The sequence below is a fragment of the Alosa alosa genome, chromosome 14 (genome assembly GCF_017589495.1).
Source record: "Alosa alosa isolate M-15738 ecotype Scorff River chromosome 14, AALO_Geno_1.1, whole genome shotgun sequence".
NCBI classification, from domain to species: Eukaryota; Metazoa; Chordata; class Actinopteri; order Clupeiformes; family Clupeidae; genus Alosa; species Alosa alosa.
This window is the reverse complement of record NC_063202.1, coordinates 1762322-1779989: the sequence shown is the minus strand read 5'-3', so window position 1 is coordinate 1779989 and position 17668 is coordinate 1762322. Positions and strand designations below refer to the sequence as shown.

The window sequence follows — 17668 nt, the reverse complement described above, 5'->3', positions numbered from 1 at the left end:
AGTATTAAGTATATATACTTTTTTGATCCCTGCATTTAACCCAATCAGTGAATTAGTGAAACACAAACAGCACACAGTGAACACACAGTGTGGTGAAGCACACACTAATCCCGGCGCAGTGAGCTGCCTGCAACAACAGCGGCGCTCGGGGAGCAGTGAGGGGTTAGGTGCCTTGCTCAAGGGCACTTCAGCCGTGCCCACTGGTCGGGGCTCGAACCGGCAACCCTCCGGTTACAAGTCCAGAGTGCTAACCAGTGGGCCACGGCTGCTCCTGGCTAACATTCAAGGCATCCTCCAAGCACCTCTCTCCTAACTGTTTGTCACTGACAAGGCATAGGCAGATGATATGGAGATTACCACATGGAAACTAGTTTAGAGTGTGAAGTGAAGAGTAAATGGCTTTTCGATAGGCCACACCCCTTCCTGTCTTTCCCCCATGACAGGGAGGGTCCTGGGAGAGACTCTGTCTGCTAAACATCTTAGCGCTCGCGGTGAATCTGTGAGACTTCAATGTCGCCGGCGATAATGTGATCTCATTACCGATTGCAGAGTTTGCACCCATCACATCAGCTGTGGCCTGCCCGCTCAAATCCCTCTCTACTTCACAGGGCCCAAGCCTCATTATCGCACCCTTTCAAAACCCCACACGTCTTCATTAACACACACACATCCTCTTCTCACCTCCTCTCTCTCTCTCTCTCTCTTTCTCTCTCTCCCCCTCCATATAACACTTTCTTCATCTCTCTTCTAGTCTAGCTTTAACCTTCTCCCGTACGTGTAGACACAAACACACACACACACACACACACACACACACACACACACACACACACAAAAACACACACACACACACATCCAAGGGCATGGCTGGGACAGAGCCGCCAGCATCAGGTAGCTCAGGTAGCTCTCACACACACACACACACAAACACACACACACACACACACACACACACACACACACACACACACACACACACACAAAAATACACACACACACACATCCAAGCGGCATGGCTGGGACAGAGCCGCCAGCATCAGGTAGCTCTCACACACACACACACACAAACACACACACACACACATCCAAGCGGCATGGCTGGGACAGAGCCACCAGCATCAGGTAGCTCTCACACACACACACACACATACACACACACACACACACACACACACACACACACACACACACACACACAAAACACACACACACACACACACACACACACACACACACACACACACACACACACACACACACACACATCCAAGCGGCATGGCTGGGACAGAGCCGCCAGCATCAGGTAGCAAACATGCGTCAGCATCTTTCAGTGAGGAAGGGTCAGGAGAGGAAAGGATGGAGGGGAAAGAGAGAAGGGGGGATATGGAGCCAGAGAGAGAGAGAGAGAGAGAGAGAGAGAGAGAGGAAAAAGAGAGATAGCGACATGAGGGACAGATAGGGATTGATGGAAACAATTCAAAATGGTGAGAGGGAGGGAGAAAGGAGAGGGAGAGAGAGAGAGAGAGAGAGAGAGAGAGAGGTTGTATGATGGTGATAAGGGTGAGGAGCTGGACTGGGCTTACCATGGCGGTGAGTCTGGGTACATGACATTGACCTGTGAGAGGGTCTCCACATAGGAGTCAAAGTCAAACGCAGGGGGGAACTCCTCAATGCAGGTGGACCTCAGCTCACCAATAGAGCCACCGTACGAGAAGCCATCAGGGGCTGCAGAGAGAGAGAGAGAGAGAGAGTAGTCAGTGTTGGTCTATTACAGATTATCTCAAAATGAGTTCTCATATGAATCATTTATCTGTTAATTTAGCACTGGATCAATACTAAAAAACACATTACTGGTACGGTTATAATATATTGATGTACAGTTAAAGTAATACATGAAATTCCTTTGAAACTGACTAGTGATATACCATCAGAAATCAGTATCTTTTAATCCACTGCATGTTGGACAGCTCTGTTTTGACAGTAACAGTTTAAGGACAAGCAGTAGTGTTGTTTATCCAGCAAACCAATCCAAGTCTCTGTCCTAATTTATTATTTAGTTCAAACAAATTGGCTCTCAGAAAAAAAGGAAATGGAGAAGAGGAAAACATGGAGAACCGTGGTGTGTGTGTGTGTGTGTGTGTGTGTGTGTGTGTGTGTGTGTGTGTGTGTGTGTGTGTGTGCACAGTATGTGTGTATAATGATGTGTGTAAGTGTGAGAGTGAGAGAAAAAGAGAAATAGGGAGATAGAGAGAGAGGGAGGGAAGTGTGTGTGTGTGTGTGTGTGTGTGTGTGTGTGTGTGTGTCCGTGCTCCTGAGTGTGTGTGTTCTGCTGGCTCTCCCTGGGGAGAGTGTGTGGGGGCTGCTGCTGATGCTGTTGGCAGATGCGTTGATTGCAGTGGGATTATTTTCTTCACTGTCCACCTCCCCTCCAGTAGAGCTCCTCAAGGCGCCGGCAGGCATTACACACACACACACACACACACACACACACACACACACACACACACACACACACACACACACACACACACTAAAACCCCAAGGATGACTCAACCCCCACACACAAGTTTGGATGAATGTTGTTTAAGGCTGAGAGATTGATGTGTAGAGCTTGCTTGGCCCGCTCTCTCCTGCTGAGTCGTCCTCATGAGGAGCCGTATCGAGAAGTGCTGCATTAAATGGGAAAAATCTGGGCCACATTCAGACCACAGCTGGGCCAGATCTGGGCCACATTCAGACCACAGCTGGGCCAGATCTGGGCCACATCCACTCCAGATCAGGGCCAGGGAGAGCTTTCTTTTGGGAAACTTGTGTGTACGTGTGTGTGTGTGTGCGTGTGTGAGAGAGAGATAGTGTTTGAGTGTGGAATATGCGCATGTCTGTGTGTGTATGTGTGTGTGTGCGGGTGTTAAAACTACTTAGAAAATGAGTGGCACATTCCCAATCTACAGTCTTACCCAACATATCAATGTGCTTCTTGCTAAAAGGCAAACGTGGTGTTAGCTGGGTTCAGCAGAGGGATCCCTGCCTGCATCTGCTATGCAGCAAACAGTTAAATGACATGTTCATGTTGTTGTTGTTATGTGCCATTCAGGTGACATCGCTATAACCTCCGTCAGCCTGCTTACGTCACTTACACCTTCCTACCGGCTTGCTACAGGCAGTGTGAATGCAAACAGGGGAAAAACGTCTCCAGGGGCTGGGTAGTTCTTAGAACTGGGTTCACAGTGGGTTGTTCTTAGAAATGTGTTCATAGAACTATTTGGTCGGAAAGCAACTTATGTAAGTTAACTTGGAACTCAGTGAGCATTGGTGTTGAAATGACTTCTGATTCTTAAATGAAGAGACCCTAATGATACATTAAAATGGCAGCCGTTACATAAATAAATGTCAATTTTACATAGTTCTCAATAATTACAACACATGAATTGATTTCCTTCACATTTTATGATTGAAAGCCTGTGTGAGAGCAGTTGCTTTATATGACAAATAGAAACCCCAAAGCACCACCTAGCAGTGAATGGTGTGTCCAGCAGCCTGAACCATATGGCTTGCCTAATGCTACAAGTGCTTTCCTATGTAACTTTGCTTTACGTTTAGTTATTTGGCAGACATATTTATCCACATTTTAACAGCCATGTACCACTCCTGCAGCCTCCTGCTGTTCTGTATGGATGTGTTTCAGCCCCCCCCCCCCCCCCCCCACACACACACACACTGGTCTTGCAGTGCAAGTGCAGTAGCCATCGGTGAGCTGTGGGACACCACCTGAAAGTGTGCAGCAAAAAGGTACAGTAAGCTTCTGTTTCCTTTTAGAGCCTTGCATTTCCACCATGACCCTGCTGGTGGTGCCCACCATGCGTTTTGTGTGTGTGTGTGTGTGTGTGTTGATTTGTGAGTGCGTGTGTTGTGTGTTTCATTTTTGGAAAAGATTCTCAGAGATTTCAGATAAATGACTTCAAATCATGGATTTGTTTTGGCAACTCTGCTGTCTGTCTCCATGTTATACTCCGGCCCATAAGACACAAGCGTTTCATATCCCATCCTTCTGTGGAGCTATTTTATGGATACTTTCATCCAAAATGTAAAATTGTTTCCTCTACCCAGCGGGTATTCCCCCGTCTACCTCCGCCCTCGACTGTGCCCGGTGCCCATCCATGTGCCGCGTCTCACGTGGCCTGTGCCGCGCCCATGCCCAGCGTCTCACCCGTGGCTGTTTTGCGCCCATGCCGCAGCGTCTCACCCGTTAGCCTGTGCTTGCGCCCATGCCCGCAGCGTCTCCCGTGGCTTGCGCGGATCTTGGCGGGTTCTTGGTCGGGCTGATCGCTAGCGCCAGGCTGCCCGCGATGATGTTGGCCTTGGGAGGAAGGGCAGCGCCAGGCCGATGGCGGATGCCGCCACCACCAGGAGACTTCCAGCAGGCTGGCCTCACTGCCCCATCACGACGGTCAGGATTGCTCTCTAGTTCAATTTCACATGCCCACGCTGCCTCAATCAGCTGTGCCCACCATGCCCACGCTGCCTCAACCGTAGCTGTGCCCACTGCCCACGCTGCCCACCTTAGCTGTGCCCACGCCTCATGCCCACGCTGCCTCACCATGCCCACGCCGCCTCACACCAGAGCTGTGCCCACGCCATGCCCACGCTGGGCTCCCACCAGAAGCTGTGCCCACGCCCATGCCCACGCGTCTCACCGTAGCTGTCACCACGCTGGAGAGCTGTGCCCACGCCCCATGCCCACGGCTCATCGTGGCTCAATCGCCCTCACTGCAGCTGGCACGCAGATGCGGGTTGCGGAGGCGGCTGTCCTTGCGCAGGCTGCCCACGATGATGGTGACGCAGGAGAGGAAGAGCACCAGGCCGATGACGATGCCCGCCACCACCAGAGGAGACACCAGCAGGCTGGCCTCACTGCCCCCATCACGGCAGTCAGGGTACTCATGGCTGGGGCTGCTCTGGTTCGAGCTCACTGAGCGAGAGAGAGAGAGAGAGAGGGAGAGAGCGAGAGAGAGAGAGAGAGAGGGAGAGAGAAGGAGAGAGAGGAGAGAGTGAGGGAGAGAGAGAGGGAGAAAGAGGAGAGAGAGAGGAGAGAGAGGAGAGAGGGAGAGAGAGGAGAGAGAGAGAGAGGATAAAGAGAGAGAGTGAGAGAGAGAGAGAGAGAGAGAGAGAGGAGAGTGGGAGCAAGAGAGAGAGGAAGAATGGCAGAGAGGGACAGACAGAGGATAAGAGAGAATTTAGAGAGAAGTCTTTTTTATTACAACACCTGCAAAGGTTTACATTTAACATGGAGAGGGGCAGAGAGATGGAGAAATAATTTAGAAAGAAATATTTTTTGACATGTTATTTACAACACTTACTGTAAATACATTTGACCACATATAGTATTACACAAGAACACATACAGACAAACAACACATACACACACAACACACACACACACACACACACACACACACACACACACACACACACACACACACACACACAGACAGTCAAAAGACAGACATCTGTCTGTGGTGTACATCAACTCTTGGAGAATCGCAGATTTGTTTAAGTCTGTGGCGTTTAATATTTAATTCCAAGCCCTCTGAATGTTTAAAGGTGTGGGCTGGAGAGCTTTCCTGACAGCTTACACCAGCAAAGCTCACTGGCCTCTCCATTAGCTTCCACTAGCACCACGCTTACTGCTGCCACACACACACACACACACACACACACACACACACACACACACACACACACTCTCTTTCTCCCTCTCTCTCTCTCACACACACACAGACACTAACAAAGCCACACACACACACACACACACACACACACACACACTCTCTCCTCCCTCTCTCTCTCTCACACACACACAGACACTAACAAAGCCATACAAACATACACACACACACACACACACACACACAAACAAACACAGCACAAATACATCCTTTCAAAATCTACACACACACACACAGACACACATACACACACACACACACACACATACACACACCACCACCACCAGCTTAAATCCCTTCAAAACATTTACACACTGATCAAATGAACATAAATTTAAGTACAAATCCTGGATGACACACAGACAGAACTCAAATAACTGCAGAGGACAAACACACACACACACACAAACTTTAAATCTGTGCTTGAGTGCTCATAATATCCGTTATGGTGTTGGCTCTCTCACACAGCTCAGTGTCCAGAAGCTTTTTTAGTGACAATAAGACAGCAGTGAAATCTAATCAATTTATTTATGAGCCTAGCCGCCTTCAAATGCTAATCAAAACAGTCTCCATTCATACCTCGGTCACCACAGAACTTCTGCTATAATGCAAGTGATATCATGTAACATGGACCCTGATTACAAGTGCTGCTGGCATTCTCTTAATCCATTGCATTACAAATATTATGAACCACACACTGCCTGGCTTAACTTTCCTCCACAGTTTTGTGCGGGACCAGTGGTCCGTGTAACTAGCTTTGGCAGTATTTAATGGATATTCACTCACCTGAGGGCAAGGGGGAAATATAATCATGAGAGAAGCTAGGAGCTTTGGGTAAGAAAATCAGATGCACAAAAAGGCCTTTTCCACTGAGAACTGGCTCTATTCTGGTTCTTGCTCCAGATGTTGAACTGTTCGGAGCATTTTGACCAAAAATAAATCGGTTCAGAACCTAGTAAATTGGTTCCAAACGTTGTTTCTGTGAACTGGACTGGGTGTATCAGTTCACAGTTCAGTTATGCAGTCTGTTGATGACTCATCCTTTGTCCTGTTCAAAACTGGTAGAAATGCAGACTGGCTCATTAGACAATGCCAAGGTTCTAAGAATTCTGGAAAGAATCGATTCCAGAACCCGTTCTCTCCCGTTGGTCAAAAAATGGCCAAAGTAACTGTTTAGATGACAATGCTTTGAGAGATTGATAATTACGAGTTCAAAAATCCCACACAACCAAAAACAATGCTGACAATTTCCTGTGCTCATATTTAATTGCTTAGTTGTTGTTTATGGTAATATAAACTGTACATAAAAGTACAAAATGTATTGTTACTTAGCAATATTCCAAAGACTGTCTGCAAAAACAAATGTACACAAAGCTCCCCTTTGTTATTAGTCCTTTTTCATGAGGATCCCTAGTATTACTGTAACACAAAAAGCACACCACGTCCATGAGTAAGATAAGGCCAAATCTTTTGATACGGTTTTCCGTGGAACATTTCAACATTTCAGAGACGTGTTAAATGACAAATGAGGTTCAATAAGAGAATAAGTGATAGAGAGGAAGAGAGCCACTGAGACAAAATGTACACACAGCTGTTAGCTCTGCAGATGAAATGTTAACATGCTTAAATGTACACACAGCTCTGTTAGCTCTGCAGATGAAATGTTAACATGCTTAAATGTTACTGTCATAGCTTACATGTTATTCTATTGTTGTAAGTCGCTTTGGATAAAAACGTCTGCCAAAAGAATAAATGCAATGTAAATATACGTGTATAGCTGCCTGACATTCCTTCAGCAAATGGTCTTGTACACACCTTTATTCCTTTAGCATAGTTTTGTACACACCTATACCAATGCAACATGGTGCTGATTTAGACTCTAACGTTGGTAACGACAACAGCTCAGTGGACAATCTCTGAGGGTTCAGCTGCCAGATAAAACAACAGACGCCTGGATAAGCATGTTAAAGGGCTCTCGTCCAAAATGATGCCTTTGTTCCTTTGTCCCAAGCTTCGAAGCACTCAGCAGCATGGAAGCCAGTGCTTCAATGTGTATATATGTATAAATGTGTGTGTGTGTACGTGCACGTGATGTGTTTGTATGCACTAGCACTAAGCAGTTGGGTATGAATTCTATCATGTTTTATTTGACATTGCTAAATGGCCTCCATTAACCAGAACTAATTGCAGTGTTTTTCTGTCAACCAAAGACAATTTGTAAATGCTTTAAATAAAATGGATGCATTTGAAACATTTTATGTGTGTCTGTGTGCTTGCATATGTTAGTGTCTGTGTGTGAGTTTGTGTGCTATAGTGGAACATGGAGAGAGAAAATGTGTGTCTGTGTGCTTGCATAGGTTAGTGTGTGTGTGAGAGTTTGTGTGCTATAGTGGAACATGGAGAGAGAAAAACAGAGCAAGCAAAAGCAACAGATAGAGAAAACAAAGAGAGAAATAGAGAAATGCATGTGGTAGAGAGAGAGGGAAAGAGAAACAGAGAGAGAGAAAGAAAGAGAGACAGAGAGAGAAATAGAGAGAGAGAAAGAAAGAGGGAGAGATAGAGAGAGATAAGATGACAGACTCATTCTGTGAAGCAGCTGTGATTTTGCATGGCAAGTGCAGAGCTCCATTAGGTTGCTTTTCTGGGATCGCTTTAACAGCCTTCCCCTCCACTGGCCACTTAGATCACGCTCCCGCCTTGAGTGCACAGCCCGGTCGCCAGACTCACACAGCCAGGCCCACGCCACGCAACGCCACGCAACGCCACGCAACGCCACGCAACGCCACCACAGGCAGGGACCAGCCCTCTAATCACGTGGCAAAGCCGCCTTTGGATTTCCCAGTTATGAAAAATAGTCAGAGAGTTTGACTTGAAATGAAAAAGAATACTGTTCATTCCAGGAATATCATGAATAGGACTTGCATTGTGCCTTGTCAAAGAATTGAATGGTTAAGTGGGGATGTCGTCAATTCGTCGAAGAAATTCGTCAATTAGGCCAGTTGATAAGTAAAAAATTTGGTACTGCTGTATAATAAGGTGTGTTAACAAATGGGTAAGCTAAACCATTTATAAGGTATTAATAAAGGGTTAGTTATTTACTATTAATGAGATAATATTAGTAGATTACTTAGAAGTAGTTTGTCAGAAGTAGAAATCACTTTAAAAACAAATTGTAGATGCTTAATAAACCGTACACAAGTTATCAATAAATCGTTATGTAATGTAGTTCCGGTCCTTGATTATGATTGGTTGAATCATGTTCGATGCTGTTGTATATTTTCAGTTGTATATAAACCCCATAAGGTGTGTGTGTGTGTGTGTGTGTGTGTGTGTGTGTGTGTGTGTGTGTGTGTGTGTGTGTGTGTGCATTTGTGTGGATGTGTGTGTGCGTATGTGCATGCGTGCATGTGTAAGTTCAGCTGAAGCAGTGGGAGTGGCAGCTTGTCAGTAGTGCCATGGCCATGTGTGCCAGTCTTGCTCATTGGAGCGTCAGCATGATGGGGATGTCCTATCCCTGCTCTCCCAATCGGCTGTTAAAACCTCCCTCTGACCCCCTCTGACTCTCAAGGTTGTGCCCTGACCAAGCACCGTTCGATTGTGAAATCACTCTTCCAAGTCCCAACTCTCTCTTACTCGCTGCATCTAACTCTGTCCTACATGGTAAATGTTTAAGACACACACACACACACACACACACACACATACACTTTTGCAGTCTCTGTGCAGTCTGGAACAGCCCAAACCCTGGGTGCAGAATAGCAGTGTTTCCTGTTCGTTTGATTCTCTGCCTGCTTCCCTGGGGGAGCAGTGCACTTCTGTGCCACAGATCTTAGTAATTGTAGCCCACATATCCAATACCCAGAATGAGAGTTTCTCTTGCCCAGACTCTCCTGCAATCCTGGCTGGCCTGTTTCTTGTGTTGCCGCTGCCAAAACGCTCTAAAATAATATGAGAAGACAGCAGAGTGGGTTGGAAGCTTGAATGGTCCATCAAGACCAGATGTGAAAAACAAGCACCTGGGAAACCATATCTCTTCTCAGCACACACACAAAGCAGTGAGAAATCTGACAGGAACACCATTTACTGACTGCATTTCATGTTTGAATAAATAATAAATAAATAATGCCACTTCACGACCTCGGTTACACCCTCAAGAGGCAATAAAACGGCTTTTAGAAATCTCAATTTCACATAACCCTCCAAGGGATTCTACCACCCCCCTCCCCCCATATGAGGCAAGAAACACCGACCCTGGGTTGTCCCTGTGCGTAAGACGCAATACACACCAAGTCCCTGTGAGAATACATTCTTGGCTAATTGGAAATCTTCTCTTGGTTCCATTTAGTGTTTCCCTCCACATTGATTCTTTGTGTGTGTGTGTGGCTGTGCTGACCCCCCCCCCCCCCCAGGCTCCCTCGAAGCCCTCCCTCTGCTCTCAATAAAATATTAAGTCCCAATGTCAATGCAGTCTCCTTTGATATAAACAGGCAATATCCATTTAGAACCTTTTCAAATGGAGCTCAGTCCAGACAGAAAAAGAGAGAGAGGAAGAGAGAGAGAGAGAGAGAGAGAGAGAAAGAGGGAAAGAGAGAGAGGCAGAGCAATTCATCCACAACCAGCAAACCAATCTGTCTCTCAGGTCAGCAGTGAGTACTCTGGCACACAGGGCAGCATATTAAAGTGTAGATCTGCCTCTCATACATGAAACAAACACATAGACATTTGTTATGAATGTGGCAGGGAACGAGTGTGTGAAATCTATGGTCTTCTTCAAAGCATAAAGCATTCAGCATAGTTCAGATGATTTAGTACTTTGTGAAATTGCAAGTGGATCTAAGGATGATAATCTCCCATTCTTTCATTTCAGGTCTTAAGATATTTACACCAACTGCAGTAGTCAGACATGTTCCTTTAACGTGTGTTAAAGGTGTCTTGAGGGAGCTGTCCCCTGAGTGTGCATGGAGAGTCTCCTGTGTTACTGGAAGACTAAGTGGAGGCACATGAAGGCTCAGTGAACTCACACCATCCAGCCACCATCTACTTGTTGTGTCATAGCTTTAGCTGGCTTAACTTCGGTGTTGGATTTCTTGAGATGTGTGTGCATGCGTGTGTGCGAGAGATAGATAGATAGATAGAGAGAGAGAGAGAGAGAGAGACAGAGAGAGTTTATGTAAATTGTAGGTATCAAATGCAAAGACCACATTCTCATTTACAGCTTTTCACAATTGCTAAAACACATTTTTTTGAAACGTGCCACCCTTTTCTCAAAACTGTAAGCACAAACCCCAAACTACATTCTCAAAACCTTTGACAACCTCTGCAAAACTGAACAATCGCCTCAAAACTGTTGTACTCAAAACCAAGTCTTCAGATTATGCACAAAGCTGTCAAAATGAAAACGCTACTGAGCAGTCATTACACACTACATAAAAAAATTGAAAACAGTGTTCAGGGCAGCTCATGTAGCTTCAGGAGAAATTTTGGTAACACTTTACTTGACGGGTGAGTTCATAACACATGCATAGCAGCTGTCATAAACTGCACATAAAGCATTCATGACTGTTTCATGAGACATGACTCAACATTCATACCAAACCTTTCATGAATGTGGAAGACAGAACGACAAAAATGTGTCAAAATAAAAGTCCAACAATTGCAAAGCAGCATTGCCGTTTTTGTTCCAAACCTCTTACCTGATCACGTCACATCTGAGTCAATGGGCTACTCCAGTGCCAAAAAGACAGAACATGGTCAAGCATATCATTTTTGTTTCATAAAAATGTATTTGTTTTATGATACCTTTGCAGATGATTTTCTTATCTTTTGCTACTGGGAATGTCCAACCGTTCCAGGTTACACAAATACGGGTCAGCTGAATGTAGGCTAGTTTACCTCCCAGTGTTAAATTCAGTGATTTCATAAGATATTCATGAAATATTTACAAAGACTGGAGAGAGAAACGGCAATGCTGATTTGCGATTGTTGGACTTTTATTTTGACAAGTTGTCATCGTTCTGTCTTCCACATTCATGAAAGGTTTGGTATGAATGTTGAGTCATGTCTCATGAAACAGTCATGAATGCTTTATGTGCAGTTTATGACAGCTGCTATGAATGTGTTATGAACTCACCCGTCAAGTAAAGTGTTACCTAAATTTTCATTGTTTACAATACAGTAAAAGCATTTTGCATCTAAAAAACAAAACAAAAAAACAAAGTAAAAAGATTTTATAACTCAGTGTATTTGCTGTAAATCCAGTAAAAATAAAGTATTGAGAATGGAGGTTTGTGTTTACAGTTTTGAGAAAATAATTCTTGTTTTAGCAATTGTGAAAAACTGTAACAATTGTGAACATTGTGAACTGTATACCGGAAAAGACAGGGATTTCACATACTGTAAATGATTAGTTTACAGTCTACAGCCTACAATGTACTCTGAATGCCTCAGTGACCGTTTCTGTCCATTGTTGATATGAACCTGTACTGTTCAGCAACCTGTTTACACTCTGAATGAGCTTATATTGGTTGTGTTACCCCGTTTGAAACAGCGTGATCAATTTTGAGTCGTTGTGTTTAACTTACGGCATTTGTCCTTTCTTTGTGTTTACCTTTTGCCACTTTGTTACCATTATGCATCACAAGTGCATCACAATGCAATATGTGTTTTATTGCATGAGAATGTGTTTAGAGTTTTGCTCTCTATGAGATCTGACATTTTTGCTTTATTTGTGAAAACTGTTTATGGTTTTGCCAAAAGAGTGATCGATTCAAGAAATGTGTTCAGGCAACTGATAATTTGGTTCAGACATTGGAGTTTAGTATTTTAGCAATTGTGAAAAACTGTAACACAAGGGACATAGCTGACAATGCTGGGGATGAGACTAAAATACAATGCAACCCTAAACTCCTTTTCACTACAAGGTTTTGACAGACACTAAATTCATTGTGTCTCACTAGGGACGTCCCAGAGAAATATTCTAGAGCTCTCCAGATAGATTCTACACTGCTCTAGTTTTGGTGATAGCATAGAAAACCCTGGCAGCACCTTGATACATAAAACCATCTCAAGCAGACGAACAAGATTTCTTTCCAAGACATGCTGCACATGTCAGTTATGATGCCCTTGATGGCTTGCAATCTGCTGGTTCTGTGAAACATAAACTGACAGTGAGAATATCACATCACTCTTGAGAACATACACACAGAACAAGAACAAGACAGTTTGTAAGGAAACACACACACACACCATTTCTAGTCTTGGTACACAGCTGCAGCAATGGTCAGATTAAATACCCCCCCCCCCTTACACAACCCCTATCAGAACAATGTTTCTTCTTATATAACATGATTGTGTCTTGCCATATGTGTATGTGTGTGTGTGTGTGTGTGTGTGTGTGTGTGTGTGTACTAGTGCACTTGTGTCTATATGTGTGAGTCATGCAAGCTGTTGTCATGGTGAGTAAGAGTACAGTGTGTGAAAGGTAGAAGAGGATGGGTCAGTGTGTGTATGTGTGTGTGTGTGTGTGTGTGTGTGTGTGTATGTGTGTGTGTGTGTGTGTGTGTGTGTGTGTGTGTGTGTGTGTGTGTGTGTGTGTGTGTGTGTGTGTGTGTGCACCAGCAGTCTGATTCATAGAAGAGCACATCAGACAAGGCTTATATTAGTCATCACATGCGGATACACCAGGATGGAGTGTCACTGTTCATTCACAACAAACAGTGCCTGCGCTTTCCATACATTCATATCATGTAACTGCACCACCTCCAACACGTACATACACAATGTATAATATATATGGCTTGCAGATGAGGACTGCATGTCCTACATGCCATGTATTGCAAAGTAACATGGCTTTACTTGAGTGGACTGATAGTACCATTGCACCGCAGACAGACATTTACACACACACACACACTCCTGCACACACTCCTGCACACACACGCACACACACACGCACACACACACACTCCTGAGACATCTCCAGAGAACAGTCCCGATCATGTCTAACCTTGTGGATCTTTTTTAAGACTGTGCACTGAGCATGTGCAGAGACCGCAGGCGTCCGAGTCGACCTGTCAGCCGTCCTGACTGTTTGATATGTGGGGGAGCCGAGAGAAATGTCACCTCGTGTCTCCTAGGATTAGCCTTTGTCCAGCTAGCGCCGGGAGCTTGTAAGATACCTGCTAACCCCCAACACCCACCCCCATCCCCTCCTTTCTTCCTCCCGCTCATACAACCCACGGGAAGCTGTCGGATCCTATTCATCCACACACTGAAAACACCACCACTTCCATGAAAGGAACACAAAGAATATGCCCTAAAAAGACCGTAGTCTGGCTCATAAAGAAACAGATTTGCATAGTTTGCCTTTAGAGTAACAGTGCTGGTAAGAAAAGCACAAAGTGACATTATGACACACTACAGAAGTGTCCAACTCCAACTACCTGCAGTGCGTGACAGATTCTGGGTCTCTGCCGTGGGCCAGTGCCATAGGGCTGATGGAGGACAGTGCAGGTGGAGACAGATACTCACACTGGACTGAGGCCTCTGCATGGAGATAAGCACTACACCTGTCCTCCTCAGGGGAGAGATGTGTCCTCCTCCTTCAGCAGGACTCGGACACATCTCTCCCCCTTTTCCTGTCTTCTCTCATCTCTCCCCCTTTTCCTGTCTTCTCTCATCTCTCCTGTCTTCCTTTCATTTCTTCTCTCAGAGGAAAGGAAGTGGAACATCTTTAGCTACATCTTTAGCTATCAGAACATTATAGATAGATAGAGAGAAAATTAAGGTTCAATTACAGTAACAAATAATCAGAAGAATGAAAGAAAGGAAAATAAAAGGAAGAAACACACTAAGAGAGAAATACGTGGACAATAAAATGTATGTAACTAAGAGCACCAAAGAGCAGGAGGAAAGATACATTAAGATGACAGGAAAAGATAAATTAGTAGATGCAAAAAAGAGAAAGAAAGAGAGGTCAAATGATTGACAGATAGGCAAGGATGAAGTGGGGAGAGGGAGAGCAAGAGAGAGATAGAGAGAGAGGGAGAGAGGGGTGGATGGTGACAACCCCCTCGTTCTACCAGCAGATTCTCTCTCTCTGTATCTCCCTCACTGGCTCTCTCTCTCTATCTCTCTCTGTCTCTCACTCCATCTCTCCCTCTCTCTCTCTCTCTCTCTCTCTCTCTCTCTCTCTCTCTCCTGTGTGAAATCTGGTGGGGGTGTGATGAAGAGAGACACACAGGAAATGAGCCCTCAACGACAAGGCCTGATGATGGGCACAGAGTTGTCTGAGAAAAACACTGCCTCCACACACACACACACACACACACACACACACACACACCTATCCCACTTTCATCCATCTTCAGCCACCCTCACACACCTTGCGCTATACATTGTTGAGATGTGGTGGCGTGGTGCTATGTTTGGTTGAGCAACCATTGATCCTCACAGCCCTGATAGACTTTGCACTTCCACTGTCTTTTATCTCCAAACCACCTCCTCTGTCTCAGGCCTCTCAGGGACTTATTATGACGCCACGCAGCGAAGCATATAGGTTTAGTCCCATTTATGGGTTTAGTCCCATTTGTGGGTTTAGTCCCATTTATGGGTTTAGTCCCATTTATAGGTTTAGTCCCATTTGTGGGTTTAGTCCCATTTATAGGTTTAGTCCCATTTATAGGTTTAGTCCCATTTGTGGGTTTAGTCCCATTTGTGGGTTTAGTCCCATTTATAGGTTTAGTCCCATTTGTGGGTTTAGTCCCATTTATAGGTTTAGTCCCATTTATAGGTTTAGTCCCATTTGTGGGTTTAGTCCCATTTGTGGGTTTAGTCCCATTTATAGGTTTAGTCCCATTTGTGGGTTTAGTCCCATTTATAGGTTTATTCCCATTTGTGGGTTTAGTCCCATTTGTGGGTTTAGTCCCATTTGTGGGTTTAGTCCCATTTATAGGTTTAGTCCCATTTGTGGGTTTAGTCCCATTTGTTTTTTTGTTTTTGTTTTGTTTTTGTTTTTTTCCGCATGTCCAAATTTCCATCAAGGATTCCCGGGACACTGGAAGACCGGGGTACACGAAACTTGGTGGGCATGAAACTTGGTCTGGCTGACATGGTCAAAACTGCACGAAATTGAAAGTGTAGGATCATTATGACACCTTCCGAATGCATGCCAAGTTTTGTGAACTTTCGTTCATGGGGGGCCTTACAATAAAATGATTTATGTGTACATTTAGTGACCGTCCACCAACAAGGATTCCCGGGACACTGAAAGACCGGGGTACACGAAACTTGGTGGGCATGTAACCCCACATGCATAGCATGGAACCATCGTTTTTCGTTTTGATCTGTAGCCCCCCCGCTGGACTGGACCCCCCGAAAGGAGGGTAGGGCAGACACAGTTTTCTGTGAATATCTTGAGAACCGTAGGGCCTAGGATGACCAATTTTTTCCGTATGTTTGCCTCCAGGGGTCATGTTAACCCATTCCATGTGCACACATGTGCATAAACAGATACACACGCACACACATACATTCACAGTAATCATACGTATGACACATACTCACACAGTAGACTTATGTACGCATGCATGCACATGCACAAACCCACATACGCAGACAAACACACACACACACACACACACACACACACACACACACACACACACACACACACACCCACACACATAAACATAAATGTGTGCACGCACACATGCACACAATTCAAGAATTTCTCAGAATTATGAACAGGCAAGATGGGGGTGGGGTTGTATAAAATGAATTTTACATGTGAAATCTATGAACTAATCATGTTTTGGTACTTGTTGTCTAGCAGATACCAGTGAGAATTGAGTGTGGATAATGCAATTTAGTGAGACAGTTAGAATCATATAGGCCTTTCAGCGTGATTTATTTTTGTGGAAAAAATGTGCTGGACTGGGCGTCGGTCATATTTTGTACCGCTCTGCGGTACATCTAGTTTTCACAGTTTCTGTGTAATAATGTTTAGATGTAGATGAAAAATCAGATGTTCTATCTCCAGAGCATTTGAAGAAATTCTCATTGATATCAGTTTAATGCATCTTAGGAAACGTTCATGCATTCTTATCCGTGAAAGCATGCAAAATTCGTTTTAAGAGCAGTACATTTGTTGTTCTTTGCATCAAACAGCGATGAGAAAGAACTTTGTTTTTAACGGAACAGAATTATTAAGGTCTGTGGATGATGTTACACTTTACCACAGGCACTTTTAATTATCAGTAGGATTCCCTTCTGCTGGCTGTGGAGTCACGTGGATGAGATGCCCTGAGTGTGGGCCTTGGGCTGTGCTATTGAGTGAGTCTCAGCTTGGATGGGGCGCATCTCTTTCTGTAGAGGACATTAAACAGTCATGTCAATGAGCAGTGGAGTGGCTAATAAGACATGAAGGCTCCGGTTCCTACACTTCCTATAGTACACACAGTACACAGTACACACTAACACCTCCAACCCACAAGAGTGTGTGTGTGTGTGTGTGTGTGTGTAAGAGAGAGTGTGGAGAGAGAAAGAGAGAAACAGAGAGAGAGAGAGGGAGAGAAAGAAAGAGAGAGAGAAGGAGAGATCTATGAGTGGGAGGACAGAGAGATAGTAAGGACTGGAGTGAGGGACTGTAGGATAGATTTAAAATTCCAGTTAAGCAGAAAGAGTAAGAGAGAGAGAGAGAGAGAGAAAATAAATAATAAATATTATTATTATTATTATTATTATTATTATTATTATTATGATCCTCTCAGCAAGAGCTGAAGGGTGGGTCATATAGGTTTAGTCAGATTTTTTTTTTTTTTTTTTTAGCATGTCCAAATTTCCGTCCAATGATTCCCAGGACACTGTAAGACCGGGTACACACGAAACTTGGTGGGCATGTAACCCCACATGCATAGCATGGAACCATCGTTTTTCGTTTTGAT

The 17668-nt window shown here is 44.6% G+C and overlaps 1 protein-coding gene across 2 annotated transcripts in view; it reads right to left on the bottom strand.

The window, feature by feature from the left end:
- bean1 (brain expressed, associated with NEDD4, 1) overlaps positions 1 to 17668 on the bottom strand; it is a 65704-nt gene that overhangs the window by 26693 nt on the left and 21343 nt on the right. For both annotated transcript variants that reach the window (XM_048262689.1, XM_048262690.1), the window contains exons 4-5: positions 4769 to 4969; positions 1584 to 1725 (exon numbers count right to left, since the gene is read on the bottom strand). In XM_048262689.1, coding sequence (XP_048118646.1) covers positions 1584 to 1725; positions 4769 to 4969 — 343 coding nt within the window. The remainder of the gene's footprint in view (positions 1 to 1583; positions 1726 to 4768; positions 4970 to 17668) is intronic.